Source organism: Hyperolius riggenbachi, chromosome 1, assembly GCF_040937935.1.
Source record: "Hyperolius riggenbachi isolate aHypRig1 chromosome 1, aHypRig1.pri, whole genome shotgun sequence".
In the NCBI taxonomy this organism is placed as follows: domain Eukaryota; kingdom Metazoa; phylum Chordata; class Amphibia; order Anura; family Hyperoliidae; genus Hyperolius; species Hyperolius riggenbachi.
Window position 1 is genome coordinate 556,395,527 of NC_090646.1, and position 22,201 is coordinate 556,417,727.

General features: G+C 48.8%; 1 protein-coding gene across 1 annotated transcript; it reads right to left on the reverse strand.

Moving 5' to 3' along the window:
* Positions 1-20,515: 20,515 nt before the first annotated feature.
* Positions 20,516-21,896, reverse strand: LOC137537048 (uncharacterized; the record flags this gene model as incomplete). Its single annotated transcript, XM_068259230.1, has 2 exons — positions 21,687-21,896; positions 20,516-21,214 (listed from the first exon to the last, which is right to left on the reverse strand). Coding segments are annotated over exons 1-2 (909 nt in total), but the record flags the coding sequence as incomplete, so codon positions are not given.
* Positions 21,897-22,201: the final 305 nt, after the last annotated feature.

The window sequence follows — 22,201 nt, forward strand, 5'->3', positions numbered from 1 at the left end:
TGGTATAAGCAGAAAGATTATCCATCCGGAAACATACAATATAGGCACAACAAGGGGTTAGTCCAGCCTCTGATTGAATATCACTCCAGTGTTAGTAAAGATGCAGCATGCAGGCAATCCCTCAGCCAAGCCCTCTGATTAGCGTGAGATTTCTGGCATATGCAGCAGTTCAAGCCAAATAATGCAATAATCAAATTCCAGTAACTAAAGCATCTTATATATGTTGTATAACTCAGGCAGATGCTCACACAGTATCAGCTTGATAATGGCAGTCCACATACACCCGGTTTCGCCGGACTTCCGGCTTCCTCTGGAGGTTCGTCAACTTCCTGTGTCCCGCTGATTTTATTCCCCCATCGGCGGGACGCGCCCAGCCGGTCAGCCACGCCCACCCCGCCAGCGGCCAATGCCGGGCGAGGGGGCGGGGCGGGCGGACACAGCGGGCAGGCGCAAAAGCAACCTACCCGATACGTCCGCCAAGCCCCGCCCCCACGCCCGACGCGCCGCCGGAGGGGGCAGGCGAGACCAGAATGCACAGCCACGCACATCCAGCAAAGGGGGAAAAAAAAAAAAACATAAATCAGAGGGCAATTGCGTAAGGTATATAAACATCATTGATTCATGCATACCTCAAACACACAATATCCCCATTTAATTTCTGCAAAAAAATGTGGCAAATATAAAACAAGGAATAATACCAACTATTGGTGAAGCAAACACCAGGGGCAGACAAACTAGCCCCATGCGATGATACCTCATCATCAAATGTAATAATAACTTCAAAGAGTGTTGGCAATGAGCGGTGGGGTCCCTACCGGAATTCACAAATGAGAACAGCATGTGCAGCATCACCAAGATGGCAGGGATAAGTCAGCAAAACACTAAAAGGGCAGAAAAGAAGCATAGCTAGTATTCTCGTTCAAACCCGGGGGCTCAGTTGCCCTCAGGTCAAAGATCCATCGAGATTCCCTCTGTAACAACAAACGGTCCATGTCTCCCCCTCTAATGGAGGCATGGATACGGTCTAAGCCCACAAAGCGCATCTTAGTGGGGTTACCAGCGTGTGCTGTTTTGAAATGCCTGGCCACAGGTGTTAGGTTGGATAGGTTTGTACTTTTGATGTTGGTGACATGGTCAGATATACGTGCTCGAAATTCACGTTTAGTCTTGCCAACATAAAACGCCCCACATGGGCATAAAAGTAAATATACAACAAGGACAGTACTACAATTGACGTAGTGTCCCAGTTCCCAGTTTCTACCATCTGGTAACCTGACCAGTCTCCCCACCTGTACATACCTACACATTGTGCAGCCACCGCAAGTGTAAGTGCCCATAACCTTGCAATGTTTGCCACTAGCAGAAGAATCCACAAAATGGCTGCTCACAAGTTTATCTCTTAGGGATGGGGCTCTACGAAAAGAAAACAAAGGTTTGTTGGTAATACATCTACTCAACTTAGGATCATTGGCGAGGATATGCCAATGTTTCTCAATGATGTTGGTGACCTTCCTGTGTTGCGCTGAGTATCGGGTGCAGAAACGCACAGAGTGCTCCTCACTACGATTATTGTGGAGGCCAGTGGTCAACAAAGACTCGCGACCACTCGCATCAGCTCTTCTATACGCACGCCTGAGGGTCCCCTCGGAGTATCCCCTCTCCCTGAATCTCTTTTTTAAGTGGCCAGCTTCGGCTCTAAATGAAATGTCATCCGAACAGTTTCGTCTTACACGTAAATATTGGCCCACCGGTATCCCCCTCACAGTATGTGCGGGGTGGAAGCTGTCTGCTCTTAGAAGAGAGTTGGTGGCAGTTTCTTTCCTATATAGCCTGGTCGATAATTGACCGTCTTTGTCCAAATGGATTGAGATATCAAGGAAGGGGATCACAGAGGGGCTACTGTGCATAGTGAACCTGAGATTGATAGAGTTTCTGTTGATGGACTCCACGAACCCCTCAAGTAGGGTCTGTCCTCCTGTCCAAAAGATGATGATGTCATCGATGTACCGGTGCCACGCTAGTATGTGGCAGAGGTACATCGAGAGACCATCACTCGAAAATAATCTCCGTTCCCACTCCCCCAGGTACAGGTTGGCATACGAGGGGGCGCAAGTTGTCCCCATCGCCGCCCCCTGCACCTGGAGGTAGTGGGAGCCCTCAAAAATAAAAATGTTGTTCACCAACAGAAACTCGAGTAGAGTGAGGAGAAACCCATTGTGCGCAGTGCACTGTATACCCAGCTCACTGAGGAACGTACCAACCGCTTGAATGCCAAGGTCATGTGGGATGCTTGAATAAAGGGCCTCAACGTCCAGAGCCACCAAAAGAGTGCCGGGTGGTAACTGTAACCCATCCAGCACACGTAGCAAATGCGACGTGTCCTTGATGTATGATGGTAACGCTTGCACATGAGGTTGTAAGAACCTGTCCACATAAATACTGATTTTTTCGGTCAGCGAACCTCGTCCCGAAACAATTGGACGGCCAGGTGGTCTGTCCAGCTTTTTATGAACCTTGGGTAAGGCATAAAAAGTCGGAAGGATGGGCTTGTTTACTTTCAAAAATTTCGCTGTATCTTCATCTATCACCGACCTGGTGGTTGCGTCATCAATGATAGTGAACAGTTCAAGTTGGCATCGGGTGGCCCTGGATGCAGAGACCCTCACATAGCAGTCCCGCCTCAGCAAAATGTCTAGACACATTTTCCTATAGTTTTCTGTCGACATGATGACCACATTGCCCCCCTTATCGGAGGGCTTGATAACCCACCTCTTGGTCTCTACCAGGTTGTGCATCGTCTCACGTTCGTCATGACTAAGGTTGTCTACGGATGCTTTTTGGCCTTTCAATTTAATCAAATCCCTTTCCACCACTTCAATAAATGTTTTCAGATTTGGACACAAAGAAAATGGGGGAAATTTGATCGATTTGTTTCTCAGGCCAATTTCATCCAGTCGGGGAAGAAAGAAACAGGGTCCTGGACCAAAAGGATCAATAGTGGTGTCAGTCTCACCCTGAGGCGAGTTTTCCAACACCAAAGCCTGTAAGTCCTGTAGCGCCACCATATCCTCCTCCGACCAGGGTCTATCATTAGACACTGTCTTGGGCCAGTTAGGAGAATCCGCACATATCGACCGCAAGAGAATCTTGCGGCCAAACAAATGCAGATCCACCACTGTTTCAAAGATATCGGTGTTATAGGTGGGACAAAAGCCCAAACCCTTGGATAGCAAGGTCAAATAGGACTGAGGGATGGACTCACCAGTAAGGTTAATTACCCTGAGGTTATCATTGGTCACATCTTCAGTGACCATCTGCTGCCCGTTCCCGTTAAATTAAGATATTGTTGTACCTTTGTTTGTCTGTTAAGTGTTTTACCACAGAAATTGCCGGAAAACACACACATACACACACACACGCACACGCACACGCACGCACGCACGCACGCACGCACGCACGCACGCACGCACGCACGCACGCACGCACACACACACACACACACACACACACACACACACACACACACACACACACACTATAGCTGAATTTCCTATTTTGATCTGCATTCTGTTACTCTACCCATTCCATTGCTATAAGAGTCTGTAGCGTTTCAGAGTGTTTGGACTGAGTGTCTCCAATGAGGTTTCATCAGCAATCAACCCAAGAAATCATGTGAATTTTTGTCCTCGGTCCAATAGATAGTTGATGTAGGAGTCACAATCAGCCCTTGTTATAGCCTAATTGCTTTGATTTTAGTAATGTGCAGTGGGGCAAGAATGATGTTACCACCAGGACATTATATCTTAAAACTAGAGGAAACAGCCACATCTGGTTAAAGTTAAGCAGCTCCATCATTTCCTCTCAGACTGACATTTACCTCTGTGCAGCATATATTGCACCAGCAGAATCACCATATTTTAACCCAGAGAGCTACCAAGTCCTACAAAGGGAGGCTGCCCACTTCCAAACCTTTGGGAAAATACTTATCTACGGTGACCTAAATGCCAGAACTGGAACAGAAAAAGACTACCTCACCTCAGATGGCAATTTCCATATATTTGGACATTAGCACAAATAATCAACAAATTAAAGAACATGGAGCAGAAGGGGAAAGTTGGTCATGCCAATAAAGCTATCTTTGATTTGATTTGATATATGGACTCTCCATACACACACATATTATATTGTGTATATATATATATATATACATATATATATATATATATATATATATACTGTATATATATATATATAAATATATATATTGTGAAGTTTAGAGGGGGTCGCAGCCAGCACGCAGTACACAGATGTATAAAACAAAGTCCGTTTATTGTGCAGTAGAAGAAAACAGCTTCAGTGCAGCAGTAATAATTGGAAAATAACAGTTCAGCTTACTTCAGCTTGGTAATATACAGTCCAGCAGGATCAAACAAAGTTCAGTTTTCATCAGGCCAACACCATACAAACAACAGACAGGGTATGGTTTGGCTTCCATCACATACTCCAATATTTCTTGTCAGGAGCTTCCATAGCATACATGCTACTCCTTCAACACCTAATCTCAGACTGCCTCTGAGGCTGCTTCTTAAGCATAAATTTGCATCTCATCAATACCATAATGAGTGAGACTCAGCCCCACTGACAACCAGGCGTGTACCTAGGTGGGATGGGAAGGCCCGCCCTTCCTTCCCTCCCATCCCAGGAGTCCGGCCCTGAGAAGAAAAAAACCAAGCAGCAACTGCTTGCTGCTAAAATCCGGACTCCCTTCCTAGGACCACACAGGGTTTTAAAGTGACTATAGTCCAAATACCGGGGAAATATACCTCCCATCTATTACCCAGCCCCGATGGCCCCTACATATCCCCCCCCTCTGCCTCAACCCCGAGGCGGTGGAGGCACATAGACCCACTAAACAGTGGACTCGGGAAAGGGCATCAGCGTTCTGGTGCACTTTACCCGGCCTATGTTCCACCACATAGTTGAACTCCTGGAGAGAGAGAAACCACCGGGACACTCTTGCATTCGTTCCTTTGTTTCTTTTCATCCATGCTAGCGGGGCATGGTCAGAGATCAACCTAAATTTTCTACCCAACAAATAGTAGCGCAGGGAGTCCAGGGCCCATTTTATGGCCAAGCATTCCCTCTCCACTACCGCATAGTTTCTCTCAGCGGCCGTCAGCTTCTGACTGAGAAAAACTATGGGATGTTCTTCTCCATTAATCACCTGTGACAGGACCGCCCCCAACCCAACATCTGAGGCATCTGTCTGCACTACGAACTCTCGAGTGAAATCGGGGGCTACCAGGATAGGGTGACTACATAATGCCGATTTCAGCTCCACAAACGCTTTTTCTGTCTCTGCCGTCCACTGTATCATCACTGACTTCCGGCCCTTGGTCAAGTCAGTTAGGGGAGCTGCTAGGGTAGAAAAATTGGGAATGAACCGTCTATAGTATCCCACTATCCCTAAGAAAGCTCGAACCTGTTTCTTACTGATGGGGCGGGGCCATTCCTGGATTGCCTCAATTTTGTTAATTTGGGGTTTTACCAACCCCCTTCCGACAATGTACCCCAAGTACTTTGCTTCCTCCATACCTAGGGCACATTTCTCGGGGTTCACTGTAAAACCCGCCTTCTTTAACGCATCCAGGACTGCTTGCACCTTGGGAAGGTGGGACTCCCAGTCTGAACTGAAAATTACGATGTCGTCTAAATAGACCGACGCGTATCTTTGGTGTGGACGCAACATTCTGTCCATAACTCTCTGAAATGTGGCCGGGGCGGTCTGTAACCCAAACGGCATTCTTTTATACTGAAAATGGCCCTCAGGTGTAGAAAATGCCGTTTTCTCTCTGGCGTCTTTGGCCAAGGGTATTTGCCAATATCCTTTGGTCAGATCTAATGTGGTTATGTAGCGGGCTGGGCCTAACCTTTCTATCAATTCGTCCACACGGGGCATGGGATAACCGTCAAATTTGGAAATTTCGTTTAATTTCCGGAAATCGTTACAGAATCGCAGAGTTCCGTTTGGCTTGGGTACCAACACAATCGGGCTTGACCATTCACTCTGCGATTCTTCAATAACGTCCAATTCTAACATGCGCTTCACTTCCTCTGACACCGCCTTTCTGCGGGCCTCCGGGATGCGATAGGGCCTGACGAACACTTTAGCCCTGGGCTCAGTAACAATGTTGTGCTCCACAATACCCGTAAGTCCAGGCAAATCCGAAAATATCCCCTTGTTTCTCTGAAGAAACTCTTTTACTTGTTGGACCTGGGATTTGGAAAGAGTGGGGGCTATTTTCACATCCTCAATGCTGATTTTGGATACAACACTCACACCTACCCTAACCGGCGTGGTCTCTCTCTCTTTCCAGGGTTTTAACAGATTGACGTGATACAGTTGATAGGGTTTCCGTCTCCCTGGCTGATGTACCTTATAATTCACTTCCCCCACTTTTTCAACGATCTCGAAGGGACCGTGCCACCTGGCCAAGAATTTACTCTCCACGGTTGGGATCAATACTGCCACTCTATCCCCCACCTGGAACTGCCTGATCTTTGCGGAGCGGTTGTATACCCGACTCTGCGCTTCTTGGGCTGCCAGTAAGTGTTCCTTGACCAGGGGCATCACCTTGGCAATGCGTTCTTGCAACTGGGAAACGTGTTCCACCACACTTTTGTGGGGACTGGACTCACTTTCCCAGGTTTCTTTGACTAAGTCAAGCAACCCTCGAGGTCTGCGCCCATAGACCAGTTCAAATGGGGAAAAACCTGTGGAGGCTTGAGGTACCTCCCGAACAGCAAACATCACTGCCGGCAATAAACAATCCCAATCTTTTCCGTCCCTTTGAACAACTCTTTTTAACCACTTCAGGACCACAGTCTTTTCGCCCCTTAAGGACCAGAGCCTTTTTCTCCATTCAGACCACTGCAGCTTTCACGGTTTAATGCTCGGTCATACAACCTACCACCTAAATGAATTTTACCTCCTTTTCTTGTCACTAATACAGCTTTCTTTTGATGCTATTTGATTGCTCCTGCGAGTTTTACTTTTTATTATATTCATCAAAAAAGACATGAATTTTGGCAAAAAAATGATTTTTTTAACTTTCTGTGCTGACATTTTTCAAATAAAGTAAAATTTCTGTATACATGCAGCGCGAAAAATGTGGACAAACATGTTTTTGATAAAAAAAACCCATTCAGTGTATATTTATTGGTTTGGGTAAAAGTTATAGCGTTTACAAACTATGGTGCCAAAAGTGAATTTTCCCATTTTCAAGCATCTCTGACTTTTCTGCGCACCTGTCAGGTTTCATGAGGGGCTAAAATTCCAGGATAGTACAAATACCACCCCAAATGACCCCATTTTGGAAAGAAGACATCCCAAAGTATTCAGTGAGAGGCATGGTGAGTTCATAGAAGATTTTATTTTTTGTCACAAGTTAGCGGAAAATGACACTTTCTGACAAAAAAAAGAAAAAAAAAAAGTTTCCATTTCTTCTAACTTGCAACAAAAAAAATGAAATCTGCCATGGACTCACTATGCTCCTCTCTGAATACCTTGAAGTGTCTACTTTCCAAAATGGGGTCATTTGTGGGGTGTGTTCACTGTCCTGGCATTTTGGGGGGTGCCTAATTGTAAGCACCCCTGTAAAGCCTAAAGATGCTCATTGGACTTTTGGCCCCTTAGCGCAGTTAGGCCGCAAAAAAGTGCCACACATGTGGTATTGCCGTACTCAGGAGAAGTAGTATAATGTGTTTTGGGGTGTATTTTTACACATACCCATGCTGGGTGGGAGAAATATCTCCATAAATGACAATTGTTTTATTTTTTTTACACACAATTGTCTATTTATAGAGATATTTCTGCCACTCAGCATGGGTATGTGGAAAAATACACCCTAAAACACATTATACTACTTCTCCTGAGTACGGCGATACCACATGTGTGGCACTTTTTTGCACCCTAACTGCGCTAAGGGGCCCAAAGTTCAATGAGTACCTTTAGGATTTCACAGGTCATTTTGAGAAATTTCGTTTCAAGACTACTCCTCGCGGTTTAGGGCCCCTAAAATGCCAGGACAGTATAGGAACCCCACAAATTACCCCATTTTAGAAAGAAGACACCCCAAGGTATTCCGTTAGGAGGATGGTGAGTTCATAGAAGATTTTTTTTTTTTGTCACAAGTTAGCGGAAATTGATTTTAATTGTTTTTTTTCACAAAGTGTCATTTTCCGCTAACTTATGACAAAAAATAAAATCTTCTATGAACTCACCATACTCCTAACGGAATACCTTGGGGTGTCTTCTTTCTAAAATGGGGTCATTTGTGGGGTTCCTATACTGCCCTGGCATTTTAGGGGCCCTAAACCGTGAGGAGTAGTCTTGAAACCAAATGTCGCAAAATGACCTGTGAAATCCTAAAGGTACTCATTGGACTTTGGGCCTCTTAGCGCACTTAGGGTGCAAAAAAGTGCCACACATGTGGTACCGCCGTACTCAGGAGAAGTAGTATAATGTGTTTTGGGGTGTATTTTTACACATACCCATGCTGGGTGGGAGAAATATCTCTGTAAATGACAATTGTTTGATTTTTTTTTACACACAATTGTCCTTTTACAGAGAGATTTCTCCCACCCAGCATGGGTATGTGTAAAAATACACCCCAAAACACAATATACTACTTCTTCTGAGTACGGCGATACCACATGTGTGACACTTTTTTGCAACCTAGGTGCGCTAAGGGGCCTAACGTCCTATTCACAGGTCATTTTGAGGCCTTTGGATTCTAGACTACTGCTCACGGTTTAGGGCCCCTTAAATGCCAGGGCAGTATAGGAACCCCACAAGTGACCCCATTTTAGAAAGAAGACACCCCAAGGTATTCTGTTAGGAGTATGGTGAGTTCATAGAAGATTTTTTTTTGTCACAAGTTAGCGGAAAATGACACTTTGTGAAAAAAAAAAACAATACATATCAATTTCCGCTAACTTGTGACAAAAAATAAAATCTTCTATGAACTCATCATACACCTAACAGAATACCTTGGGGTGTCTTCTTTCTAAAATGGGGTCACTTGTGGGGTTCCTATACTGCCCTGGCATTTTACGGGCCCAAAACTGTGAGTAGTCTGGAAACCAAATTTCTCAAAATGACTGATCAGGGGTATAAGCATCTGCAAATTTTGATGACAGGTGGTCTATGAGGGGGCAAATTTTGTGGAACCGGTCATAAGCAGGGTGGCCTCTTAGATGACAGGATGTTTTGGGCCTGATCTGATGGATAGGAGTGCTAGGGGGTGACAGGAGGTGATTGATGGGTGTCTCAGGGGGCGGTTAGAGGGGAAAATAGATGCAATCAATGCACTGGGGAGGTGATCGGAAGGGGGTCTGAGGGGGACCTGAGGGTTTGGCCGAGTGATCAGGAGCCCACACGGGGCAAATTAGGGCCTGATCTGATGGGTAGGTGTGCTAGGGGGTGACAGGAGGTGATTGATGGGTGTCTCAAGGTGTGATTAGAGGGGGGAAATAGATGCAAGCAATGCACTAGCGAGGTGATCAGGGCTGGGGTCTGAGGACGTTCTGAGGTGTGGGCGGGTGATTGGGTGCCCGCAAGGGGCAGATTAGGGTCTAATCTGATGGGTAACCGTGACAGGTGGTGATAGGGGGTGATTGATGGGTAATTAGTGGGTGTTTAGAGGAGAGAATAGATGTAAACAATGGATTTGGGAGGTGATCTGATGTCGGATCTGCGGGCGATCTATTGGTGTGGGTGGGTGATCAGATTGCCCGCAAGGGGCAGGTTAGGGGCTGATTGATGGGTGGCAGTGACAGGGGGTGATTGATGGGTGGCAGTGACAGGGGGTGATTGATAGGTGATTGACAGGAGATCAGTGGGTTATTACAGGGAATAACAGATGTAAATATTGCACTGGCGAATTGATAAAGGGGGGGTCTGAGGGCAATCTGAGCGTGTGGGCGGGTGATTGGGTGCCCGCAAGGGGTAGATTAGGGTCTAATCTGATGGGTAACAGTGACAGGTGGTGATTGATAGGTGATTGATGGGTAATTAGTGGGTGTTTAGAGGAGAGAATACATGTAAACAATGGATTTGGGAGGTGATCTGATGTCGGATCTGCGGGCGATCTATTGGTGTGGGTGGGTGATCAGATTGCCCGCAAGGGGCAGGTTAGGGGCTGATTGATGGGTGGCAGTGACAGGGGGTGATTGATGGGTGGCAGTGACAGGGGGTGATTGATAGGTGATTGACAGGTGATCAGTGGGTTATTACAGGGAATAACAGATGTAAATATTGCACTGGCGAATTGATAAAGGGGGGTCTGAGGGCAATCTGAGCGTGTGGGCAGGTGATTGGGTGCCCGCAAGGGGTAGATTAGGGTCTAATCTGATGGGTAACAGTGACAGGTGGTGATAGGGGGTGATTGATAGGTGATTGATGGGTAATTAGTGGGTGTTTAGAGGAGAGAATAGATGTAAACAATGGATTTGGGAGGTGATCTGATGTCGGATCTGCGGGCGATCTATTGGTGTGGGTGGGTGATCAGATTGCCCGCAAGGGGCAGGTTAGGGGCTGATTGATGGGTAGCAGAGACAGGGGGTGATTGACTGGTGATTGACGGGTGATTGACGGGTGATTGACAGGTGATTGACAGGTGATCAGGGGGGATAGATGCATACAGTACACGGGGGGAGGGGTCTGGGGGGGGGGGTCTGGGGAGAATCTGAGGGGTGGGGGGGTGATCAGGAGGGGGCAGTGGGGGGGATAAAAAAAAAATAGCGTTGACAGATTGTGACAGGGAGTGATTGATGGGTGATTAGGGGGGTGACTGGGTGCAAACAGTGGTCTGGGGGGTGGGCAGGGGGGGGTCTGAGGGGTGCTGTGGGCGATCAGGGGGCAGGGGGGGGGGAATCAGTGTGCTTGGGTGCAGACTAGGGTGGCTGCAGCCTGCCCTGGTGGTCCCTCGGACACTGGGACCACCAGGGCAGGAGGCAGCCAGTATAATAGGCTTTGTATACATTACAAAGCCTATTATACTATTTCCATGCTGCGATCCGGGTGCTAGTAACCCGCCGGCGCTTCCGAACGGCCGGCGGGTTACTACGAGCGGTGGGCGGAGCCAGTCCCCGGCGGCTGATCGCGTCACGAATGACGCGATCGCCGCATAGCCACCCACGCAGCCGCCCCCGCCGATGGGCGTATTGCGGTCGTTTGGGCCCGGACTTTGCCGCCGCCCATCGGCTGGGGGCGGTCCTCAAGTGGTTAACATCATTTTTAAGGTTTTATTAAACCGTTCCACCAGCCCATCTGTCTGAGGGTGGTAAACAGAGGTTCTCATCTGCTTAATCTGGAACAGTTTACACACATCACCCATCACTTTAGACATAAACGGGGTTCCTTGGTCCGTAAGAATTTCCTTAGGAAAACCTGTCCGAGTGAACATATTAAACAATTCTCGGGCGATAGCTTTGGACGTGGGTTTTCTTAACGGAAAGGCTTCCGGGAAGCGAGTGGCATAGTCGAGTATGACAAGGATATATTGGTGCCCCCTGGCAGACTTTACCAGTGGCCCCACTATATCCATGGCAATGCGCTCGAATGGCACCTCGATGATTGGCAAGGGCACCAAAGGGCTTCGAAAATGGGACACTGGAGCGGTTAACTGACAGGTGGGGCAAGAAGCGCAGTAATTCTTTACTTCGGCCTTTAACCCAGGCCAGTAAAACCTGTCAGTTATCCGCGCCTCCGTTTTCTCGGCACCCAGGTGACCTCCCAATGCTTCATTGTGAGCCAAGTCTAGTACCATCCTCCGAAACTCCTGAGGCACTAGCAGCTGCTCAACAACTTCTTCTCTGACCTTGGCAACCCGATATAACATATCCCCATGAACTGAAAAATGAGGGAATCTCTCCTCTGCCCCAGGTTCCTGGGGAACTCCATTTACCACAGATACTTGTTCTCTCGCATGGGATAACGTTGAATCCCGCATCTGCGCAGTGATAAACAACCCCTTTGACACATCCAGGTCAGGGAGCATAGATTGGGGGGAAGATTCCTCATCATCCTCGCCCAACATAACTTGTAATGGGGAATCATCCGCCCCCCCCTCTGTAACCTGCTCAGGGTCCCGACAAGGATGGTCAGTCTCATTTTCATCCATTGGCAACATGACATCATCTTTTTGCAATAATACATGATCATTTTGCAATACATTTTCTGCAACATTTGTATCTAGACTTGGTACATCAAGTTCTCGGGTAGGGGGAGGAGGGGTTAAGTTATTATCAGAGTCCTTAAACAACTTCCCCTTGACATTCTCCCACAGTACCCAAAATAGTGGAAAGTCTCGACCCAATATAACTTGGCACATTAGGTTTCTTACCACTCCGACGTCGTGAGTAATTGTCCCACAGTCCGTTGAAATCGACACTGGCACCACAGGATAAGTCTTTGTGTCTCCGTGAATACACACCACCTTAAGCGGCTTTAGCACAGTGTCAATAGTTCCAATCAGATCAGCATGCACCATGGTTACCATACTGCCTGAGTCCAGCAAGGCTTTGGCAGGTACCTGGTTCACACTGACGGGACACACAAAACTCTCCTGGCACTCTGCCAGGCATACCTCCTGGGCAAAAAAGGACACCCTCCGTAGTACGTCACACTGCATGGGTTCCTCCTGCAGTGGACACTGGGCTCTGGTATGGCCCCAAGCAGAACATCTCCAACACTGGATCACACCTCCCTTCCGGGGTGTAGCCATAGCAGGTGGCAACCCCTGAGCAGCTTTTGGGAATACTTCCCTATTTCTGGTGATGCTGGTTGCGGGGTTCCGTGAAGCACCCTTTCCAGAGTCAGGGAACCTTGCAACACGGGGTAAGATGGGGCCCGCCTGGCCCTTTGGAGAGAGTAGATCTTCCACTACGGTATATCTCTCCACCAACTCCACCAGCTGCTCCGCTTTTTTGGGGTCTGCATGACTGACCCATCGCTGTAGTCCCACTGGCAAGGCACGCAGAAAACGATCCAGCACGAATCGCTCCACCATCTCAGGCCCGGTAAGTACCTCTGGTTGCAGCCACTTTGTCGCCAGTTGGATAAGGTCATACATCTGCGATCTGGCTGGATGCTCCATCCGGTATTGCCAGCTGTACACCCTCTGTGCCCGGACCGCTGTTGTTACACCTAGTCGGGCCAGGATCTCTGCCTGTAGTCGATCATAGTCGAGGGCGTCTGCAGAGTTGAGATCGTAGTAGGCCTTCTGGGGTTCTCCCGTCAGGAACGGTGCAAGGCAGTGGTGCTCAGCAGAGCTCGAATATTCGAGTAGCTCGAATATTCGAGCTCTTTTCCAGCTATTCGAGCTCGGTATTCGAGCTCCGAATAGCTGTAGCTATTCGAATGGGCTATTCGAGTACACTCGAATAGCCCATTCACTATTCGAGCTATTCGAGCAAACGGCGCTATTCGAGCTCGGTGCCGAGCTCGAATAGCATCATAGCCCAGATTGATGTCCTTAGAGCCAATCAGAGGGCTCCCAGGCCCTCTGACGGCAGCCAATCACAGAGGGGGACCCTGGCCAGCCCCTACCCTATAAATAGCGGCCGCCATGTTCCGTTTCTCCGTGCTTGCCTGAGACTTGTACAGAGAGAGAGTTGCTCCTTTGTGCTTTGGCTTAGCAAGAGCTCTATTGTGGTCATTTACCTAGCGTTTTTGCTCACATACACCTCCTATACACACCTATATTGTTGTTAGTTAGTTAGACATTGTATTTTAGTTAGTAGCTTTTGTGTTACATAGAGACAGGCCAGCTGCTGCAGGCATACAGCTTTACGCCTCAGGGCCTTGCCTGTGTGGGCAGCTGTCCTCCTGTCCTCTGTTTATTTCTCTCTATTCTATACCAGTATTTCTGCTGTCCTTTACTACTGATTGTATTAGTATTGTAGTTATATACTGTAACTGTACTAGGACACTCACTGTCACTGTTCATAGGCTACTAGCTGTTCCTGCGTGTGTGCACTCACTTTCTGTGTACACACTACACACACTCTATTTCCTTCTGATAACTGATTGATTATTGTAATTGATTATTGTAATTAGTTAGTTGTACGTACTGTTACTACTTACTGTACTAGGAGTCTAGGACACTCAGTCACTGTTCATAGGCTACTTACTAGCTCCTGCGTGTGTGCACTCACTGTCTGTGTACACACTACACACACTCTATTTCCTTCTGATAACTGATTGATTATTGTAATTAGTTAGTTGTTTGTACTTACTGTTACTACTTACTCTTACTGTACTAGGAGTCTAGGACACTCAGTCACTGTTCATAGGCTACTAGCTCCTGCGTGTGTGCACTCACTGTCTGTGTACACACACTACACACACTCTATTTCCTTCTGATAACTGATTGCTTATTGTAATTAGTTAGTTGTACTTACTGTTACTACTTACTCTTACTGTACTAGGAGTCTAGGACACTCAGTCACTGTTCATAGGCTACTAGCTCCTGCGTGTGTGCACTCACTTTCTGTGTACACACTACACACACTCTATTTCCTTCTGATAACTGATTGATTATTGTAATTGATTATTGTAATTAGTTAGTTGTACTTACTGTTACTACTTACTGTACTAGGAGTCTAGGACACTCAGTCACTGTTCATAGGCTACTAGCTCCTGCGTGTGTGCACTCACTGTCTGTGTACACACTACACACACTCTCTTTCCTTCTGATAACTGATTGCTTATTGTAATTAGTTAGTTGTACTTACTGTTACTACTTACTCTTACTGTACTAGGAGTCTAGGACACTCAGTCACTGTTCATAGGCTACTAGCTCCTGCGTGTGTGCACTCACTGTCTGTGTACACACACTACACACACTCTATTTCCTTCTGATTACTGATTGATTATTGTAATTAGTTAGTTGTACTTACTGACTGTTACTACTTACTTACTTACTGTACTAGGGACACTCACTCAGTTACTGTTCATAGGCTAGCTCCTGCGCGTGTTTGCGCGTGCGTGCACTCACTGTCTGTAGTGTACACACACTAAATTTACTTGTGATTACTACTGATTATTGTAACTGCTAGTTGTACTTCCTGACTGTTACTACTTACTTACTGTACTAGGGACACTCACTCAGTCACCTCACCCACCAACCCACTCCATTAAAGTACCCCACTTTTCACCCGCCCTTTTAAAAAACTTTTGTCTATACGCCCAAAACATCGAAGATGTCTGGAAGTGGCAGCCAGCGCGGTTTAGGCAAGGGGAAGGGCAGCAAGGGAATCAGGAGGAGAGGGAGCAGCATTGTGGCAGGCCGCGGCCGCACCACCATGCACAGTTCCGCAGCAGCAGCAGCAGCGTCAGTGGCTAACATTCCTCCCATAGCCACTGGCCGTGGACGCCTTGGGCGCCGCCCAGCAGGAGCATCTGCAACTCACGCTGCAGAGACACAGCAGCAGCAGCGTGTAGCACCTGCTCCGATTTTCCTCCAGCCGGGTCGGAAACGTCCCATTGAGGAAAAGCATGCAGACACTGTGGTGCAACTCATGACGGAGGATGAGCAGCCCGCCATCAGCTCTGCATCCGAGGCCTCCACCCTCACCACCACCACCACCACCACCCCTGTTCGCAGCAGCCGCCCAGCAGGGTCTGGGGAGGAGGCCAGTTCACCGTCACAAGTTGGCGACCTGTCACTCAGCAGTATTTTTACCCCAGGCACCATCAGGGTATTGTCTGCTGTTGTTGGCGATCTTGAGGAGGAGATGCTGATGGGCACTTTGGGGGATGAGGGATTGGACAGCAAGACTGTGGCGACAGTCAAGCAGCCCATCCATGCATCAGGAGAGGAGTTTGGGGGGTCCTCATCCCAGCAGGACATGTTTCAGGAGGGGGAGGATGTTGATGACCCGGTGACAGACAGAGACTGGGTGCCACCACCTCCAGGGGATGTCGTCCTCAGCAGCTCTGAGGAGGAGGAGGAGGATGCTCTTGTGGGCCTTGCAAGGAGGCGCATCATTGCAAGCATTGGCAGCAGCAGTAGGCAGGTCCCACAGCCTGCTGGTGTCTCAGGCTCAGCAGCAGCAGCAGCAGCATCTGCCAGTACCACCACCAGCCGCACCCAAGCCCCCCAAGCCCCACCCCCAACCACCACAGGGAGACAGGCAGCAACGCTTCCATGCCGTAGGGGGATGTTTCTGTCACCAATCTGGCGCTTTTTCACCATGCCCACAGTGTACAGCAAGTACGCCACTTGCAACCACTGTCAGCGGAAGTTGAGCAGAGGTGCAGACCCCTTAAAGTTCTGCACCAGCTCGCTCATCAACCACCTTGCTGCGAAACATTTCCACCAGCATCAGGAGTTCCAGAGGCTGAAGGCATCTGGTGCTGGCAGTGGCACCACACCCATCACTGCACAGCCTTCAGCAGCAGCAGCAACAGCAGCCACCCGCCCTCCTGCTCCTCCAGCAGCACCAGCAGGAGTGCGGAAACGCACTGCTCCTCCCCCCTCTGCAACTCCTGCCGCCGACACTGTGGCCTGTTCTGGCAGCCAGTCCTCAGTGGCCTCCTCCGCTGTGTCTGCTGATTCCCGTGCCAGCAAAAGGCCACGCCAGAGCCTTTTGAGCGAGTCCTTCCAGGGGGTGGTTAGGGCTCTGCCTCCCAGCAGCCGTCGCGTGCGGCAGCTGAACGGCTTGCTGGCACGGGCCATGTGCTCCCAACTCCTGCCGTACACGCTCGTGCAGGAGGGGAGCGACATTCGTGCGCTGCTTACTTGCGCAGCCCCAGACTGGCAGCTCCCCAGCAGACACTTTTTCTCCCGCAAGGCCATTCCTGCACTGCACCGCTTTGTGATGGCCAATGTGGAGCGAGGGCTGGAGCACGCGGTTGGTGAAAGGGTCCACGTCACCATGGACTCCTGGAGCAGCCGCTTCGGGACAGGCCGCTACCTGTCCTTCACTGTCCACTGGGTCAGCTTGGTGGAAGGGGGTGAGGATGGGAGAGCAGCAGCGGGCACAGCAGCAGCAGCAACACAGTGGGTGGTGCCACCCCGCAGGGTCAGGGGAACTGCAGCAGGTTCCTCCGATCCTCTGCCATCCTCCGGCACACCTGGCCAAACCCCCCGCCTCAGCAGCAGCGTGAAGGCCCGCCACTGCCAAGCGCTGCTGCACTTGGTCAGCCTTGGGAAGACCAAGCTGACGGCAACCCATGTGTTGGCCAAACTCCAGGAGCAGGAGAGGATTTGGCTGACCCCCAGAGGCCTCAGAGTCGGAGAGGTGGTGGCCGACAATGGGGCCAATCTGGTTGCCGCAATAGACAGGGGAAACCTGACCCACATCCCCTGTCTTGCCCACGTGCTGAACCTGGTAGTGCAGAAGTTCTTGCGCACCTACCAGGGGATGGGCGAACTGCTGGAAACGGCAAGGAACGTTGTGCGTCACTTCCGGCGCTCGGCTGCAGCCTGTGCGAGCCTGGAAGACGTGCAAAAGGAGCTGGATCTGCCACGCCATCGGCTGATCCTTGACGTTCCGACTCGCTGGAACTCCACCCTGGCGATGTTGGAGCGTCTGGTTGAACAGAAGCACGCTGTCAACCAGTACCTTGCCCTGGCCACTGTTTCCGCCGCTCAGAGAAGGGACAAGACCAGCAACATCCCGTCCATCGTCCCCGATGATGACTGGAGGCACATGCAGCAGGTGTGCTTAGTGCTGGCTCCCTTTCTGCAGGCCACTAACATGGTGAGCAGGGACCATGCTATGGTCTGCGAGTGGGTGCCCCTGGTTTGTCTGCTGAACAGGGCCCTCGATGCTTTGCTGGAGCAGGGAGCGGCAGCCTTGGACCAGCAGGAGCGGCAAGCAGCTGCACAGTCCACCTCTGAGGGGGAGGAGGAGGAGGACTTGGTGGAGGTCCCTGACCTTGCTGGTGATGAGGGGGAGCAGCACAGTGCAGAGGCAGAGGAGGAGGATGAGGACAGCAGCACTGCCGTCGATGTGCCAGCAGACGTGGCCCGCCTCTTCCCAATGGCAGCGCACATGCTGACGTGCCTGCGCAGAGACCCCAGGGTGATCCAGATGAAGCAGAGGGAGGACATCTGGATCAGCATGATGTTGGACCCACGCCTCAAGGGGAAGTTGAGCCAGTTCCTGCCGCCTGCAGGAGGAGACCCAGCGCAACAAATAAGGAGCTTGCAGCAGGCCCTTGTTGAGCGCTTGGAGGAAGCCTTCCCCCAGCCTTCCACCCCCACTGTCCAGCAGCCAGCACAGAGGCAGCAGCATGTGCCTGCATCCAGCAGCAAGCGCCCCACAGACCTGCTGTCTCTCAGCCACGAGCTCTACAGGACTGTAGAGGCTCCGGCAGCAGTGACTAGAGAGGAGGTGCATGCAGCAGCATCCTCCACCGGTCACAGCCAGCGCCTGACCCGCATGGTGGCTGACTACATGGGGTCCTACAGCGGGCTTGACAGCGATGCCCCTGTTGATCCCATGGAGTATTGGGTCAAGCGCCTGGAGATCTGGAGCGAGCTGGCGCAGTACGCCCTGGAAGTGCTGTCCTGCCCCCCTTCCAGCGTGCTGTCCGAGCGCTGCTTCAGTGCAGCTGGTGGTGTGGTCACCGAGAAACGCTCACGTCTGTCTCACAAGTCTGTGGACAGACTGACGTTTCTCAAGATGAACCAGGCGTGGGTGGAAGGCGAGTTCCTGGCCCCTGTTGTCGGCGAGAGGGGGACATGAACTGGCTAAGAACCATCGTTAATGTGCCTTACCACCCTTTACCACCTCCTGGCTCCTGCTCACTAAGCCAGCCTGGTTCACTGTCTTTGACTATTACGTCGCCTGCAGCCACACATTTTACACCTACAGTGGGCTGCTGTGTACTGCCCTTCTGCTGTCTGTCTGTGTTTCCCACTGCCAGGGTACACAGATTTACCTTCTGCTGCCACTCTGCCACCAGCTATTACGTCAAAAAATAGCTATATCTGTGTAATTGGTTGTAAAAACAAAACAAAAAAAACCAAAAAAAAAAAAAAGGTTTAATTTTTCTGAGGTGACCGGGTTGAAAACTGTGTTGTCCCAGTTGTGTATTGGACACGATGTGGGCTGCACGACCGCTGTCTGGGACCTCCTGTTGTGTTCATTTACGGCCTGGTATCACCGCTAGGTACCAGGGCTATTATGTCACGCTGCCTGCCTGCTGCCACACTCACACTACTCCTCCATTCCTCCTGCTGATGCTGCTGTCTGTCTGTGTTTCCCACTGCCAGGGTACACAGAATTACCTTCTGCTGCCACTCTGCCACCAGCTATTACGTCAAACAATAGCTGCACACATAATTACTCCTCCATTCCTCCTGCTGCTGCTGCTGTCTGTCTGTCTGTGTTTCCCACTGCCAGGGTACACAGATTTACCTTCTGCTGCCACTCTGCCACCAGCTATTACGTCAAAAAATAGCTATATCTGTGTAATTGGTTGTAAAAACAAAACAAAAAACAAAAAACAAAAAAAAAGGTTTAATTTTTCTGAGGTGCCCGGGTTGAAAACTGTGTTGTCCCAGTTGTGTATTGGACACGATGTGGGCTGCACGACCGCTGTCTGGGACCTCCTGTTGTGTTCATTTACGGCCTGGTATCACCGCTAGGTACCAGGGCTATTATGTCACGCTGCCTACCTGCTGCCACACTCACACTACTCCTCCATTCCTCCTGCTGATGCTGCTGTCTGTCTGTGTTTCCCACTGCCAGGGTACACAGAATTAGCTTCTGCTGCCACTCTGCCACCAGCTATTACGTCAAACAATAGCTGCTCACATTACTCCTCCATTCCTCCTGCTGCTGCTGCTGTCTGTCTGTGTTTCCCACTGCCAGGGTACACAGATTTACCTTCTGCTGCCACTCTGCCACCAGCTATTACGTCAAACAATAGCTGCACACATAATTACTCCTCCATTCCTCCTGCTGCTGCTGCTGTCTGTCTGTCTGTGTTTCCCACTGCCAGGGTACACAGATTTACCTTCTGCTGCCACTCTGCCACCAGCTATTACGTCAAAAAATAGCTATATCTGTGTAATTTGTTGTAAAAACAAAACAAAAAAAACCAAAAAAAAAAAAAGGTTTAATTTTTCTGAGGTGCCCGGGTTGAAAACTGTGTTGTCCCAGTTGTGTATTGGACACAATGTGGGCTGCACGACCGCTGTCTGGGACCTCCTGCCTGCTGTGTTTATTTACAGCCCTGGTATCACCGCTAAGTACCAGGGCTATTATGTCACGCTGCCTGCCTCATTGACTGCCTGCTGCCACACACTCATCCTCCTGCTGCTGAATTTACCTCCTGCTGTCTGTGTGTTTCCACTGCCAGGGAGCACATACAATGGCGCTTCCAACATGCGTGCGCCACCAGCTATTTGTTACGCTCAAAAATAGCTGCATTTCTTTAAAAAAAAAATTTGAAAAGAGAAATAAGTGAAGAAGAAGACGATATTGAAGAAGAAGAAGATGAAGAAGAAGAAGAAGAAGAAGAAGAAGAAGAAGGAGAAGAAGATGAAGAAGAAGAAGATGAAGAAGATGAAGAAGATGAAGAAGATGAAGATGAAGAAGATGAAGAAGATGAAGAAGAAGAAGATGAAGAAGAAGAAGATGAAGAAGAAGAAGATGAAGATGATGAAGAAGAAGAAGATGAAGAAGATGAAGAAGAAGATGAAGAAGATGAAGAAGAAGAAGATGATGAAGAAGAAGAAGAAGATGAAGAAGAAGAAGAAGAAGATGAAGATGAAGAAGAAGATGAAGAAGATGAAGAAGATGAAGAAGAAGATGAAGAAGATGAAGAAGATGAAGAAGAAGATGAAGAAGATGAAGAAGAAGAAGATGATGAAGAAGAAGAAGATGAAGAAGATGAAGAAGATGAAGATGAAGAAGATGAAGAAGATGAAGAAGAAGAAGATGAAGAAGATGAAGAAGATGAAGAAGAAGATGAAGAAGATGAAGAAGAAGATGAAGAAGATGAAGAAGATGAAGAAAAAGAAGATGAAGAAGAAGAAGATGATGATGAAGAAGATGAAGAAGATGAAGAAGAAGAAGAAGACAATATAAAAGAAGAAGAAGATATAGAAGAAGATATAGAAGAAGAAGATATAGAAGAAGAAGATATAGAAGAAGAAGAAGAAGAAGAAGATATAGAAGATAAAGAAGAAGAAGAAGAAGTATATACAGTACTGAACAAATTTCTGGACACAACTTCTCTTTTCAACTTTTTTTTTTTAAAGGAACATCCCCACATAATCACTTGCTGTTGTTACTTGGAAAAAAAGAGGTTTCTTGCATCATTCACCCTCAAAACAAGTGTTGGAAGCTATTGAAGGCCATTTCGAATAGTCAGCTCGAATAATGAGCTCGAATACCGACTCGAATAGTGAGCTCGAATTCCGAGGTCGAATCGAATAGTAAAAATTATTCGACTCGAATATTCGACTGACCTCGAATAATTTACTATTCGAATTCGACCTAACTCGAATTTTGAAAAGGGGTATTTGAGCAACACTAAGGATACCAGCCCATTTGTCTTTCGGCCATCCTTCCCGCTCTGCTGTCCTTTCGAACGTTTTCAGAAAGGCTTCCACATCATCTGTGGGGGTTAGTTTCTGCAAAAAGTGACTGGCTCTCACCATCGCCTGGTTGCTAGGGGCAGCTCCTGCTGTCTCTCTCCCCTTGGCCAGCTTCTGCACCGCCTCAAGCAGGATTTTGGCTTGCCCCTCTGAGGCCTCTCGCAGGGCTTCCGTGGCTTGCTGTTGAGACACCATACACGGCTGCTGAGCCACCATACTCTGCTGTAGCTGCACAGTTGCTAAGGCCATTTGTTTCAGCAATTCCTCCATCATGCATACAAGGAGACTGGCCCTTTAAATGTCACTTTTTAAACGGAACTTTTTCTTTTCCTGCAGTGCTGCGCTGCCCGCATCCGAACACCAGTTGTGAAGTTTAGAGGGGGTCGCAGCCAGCACGCAGTACACAGATGTATAAAACAAAGTCCGTTTATTGTGCAGTAGAAGAAAACAGCTTCAGTGCAGCAGTAATAATTGGAAAATAACAGTTCAGCTTACTTCAGCTTGGTAATATACAGTCCAGCAGGATCAAACAAAGTTCAGTTTTCATCAGGCCAACACCATACAAACAACAGACA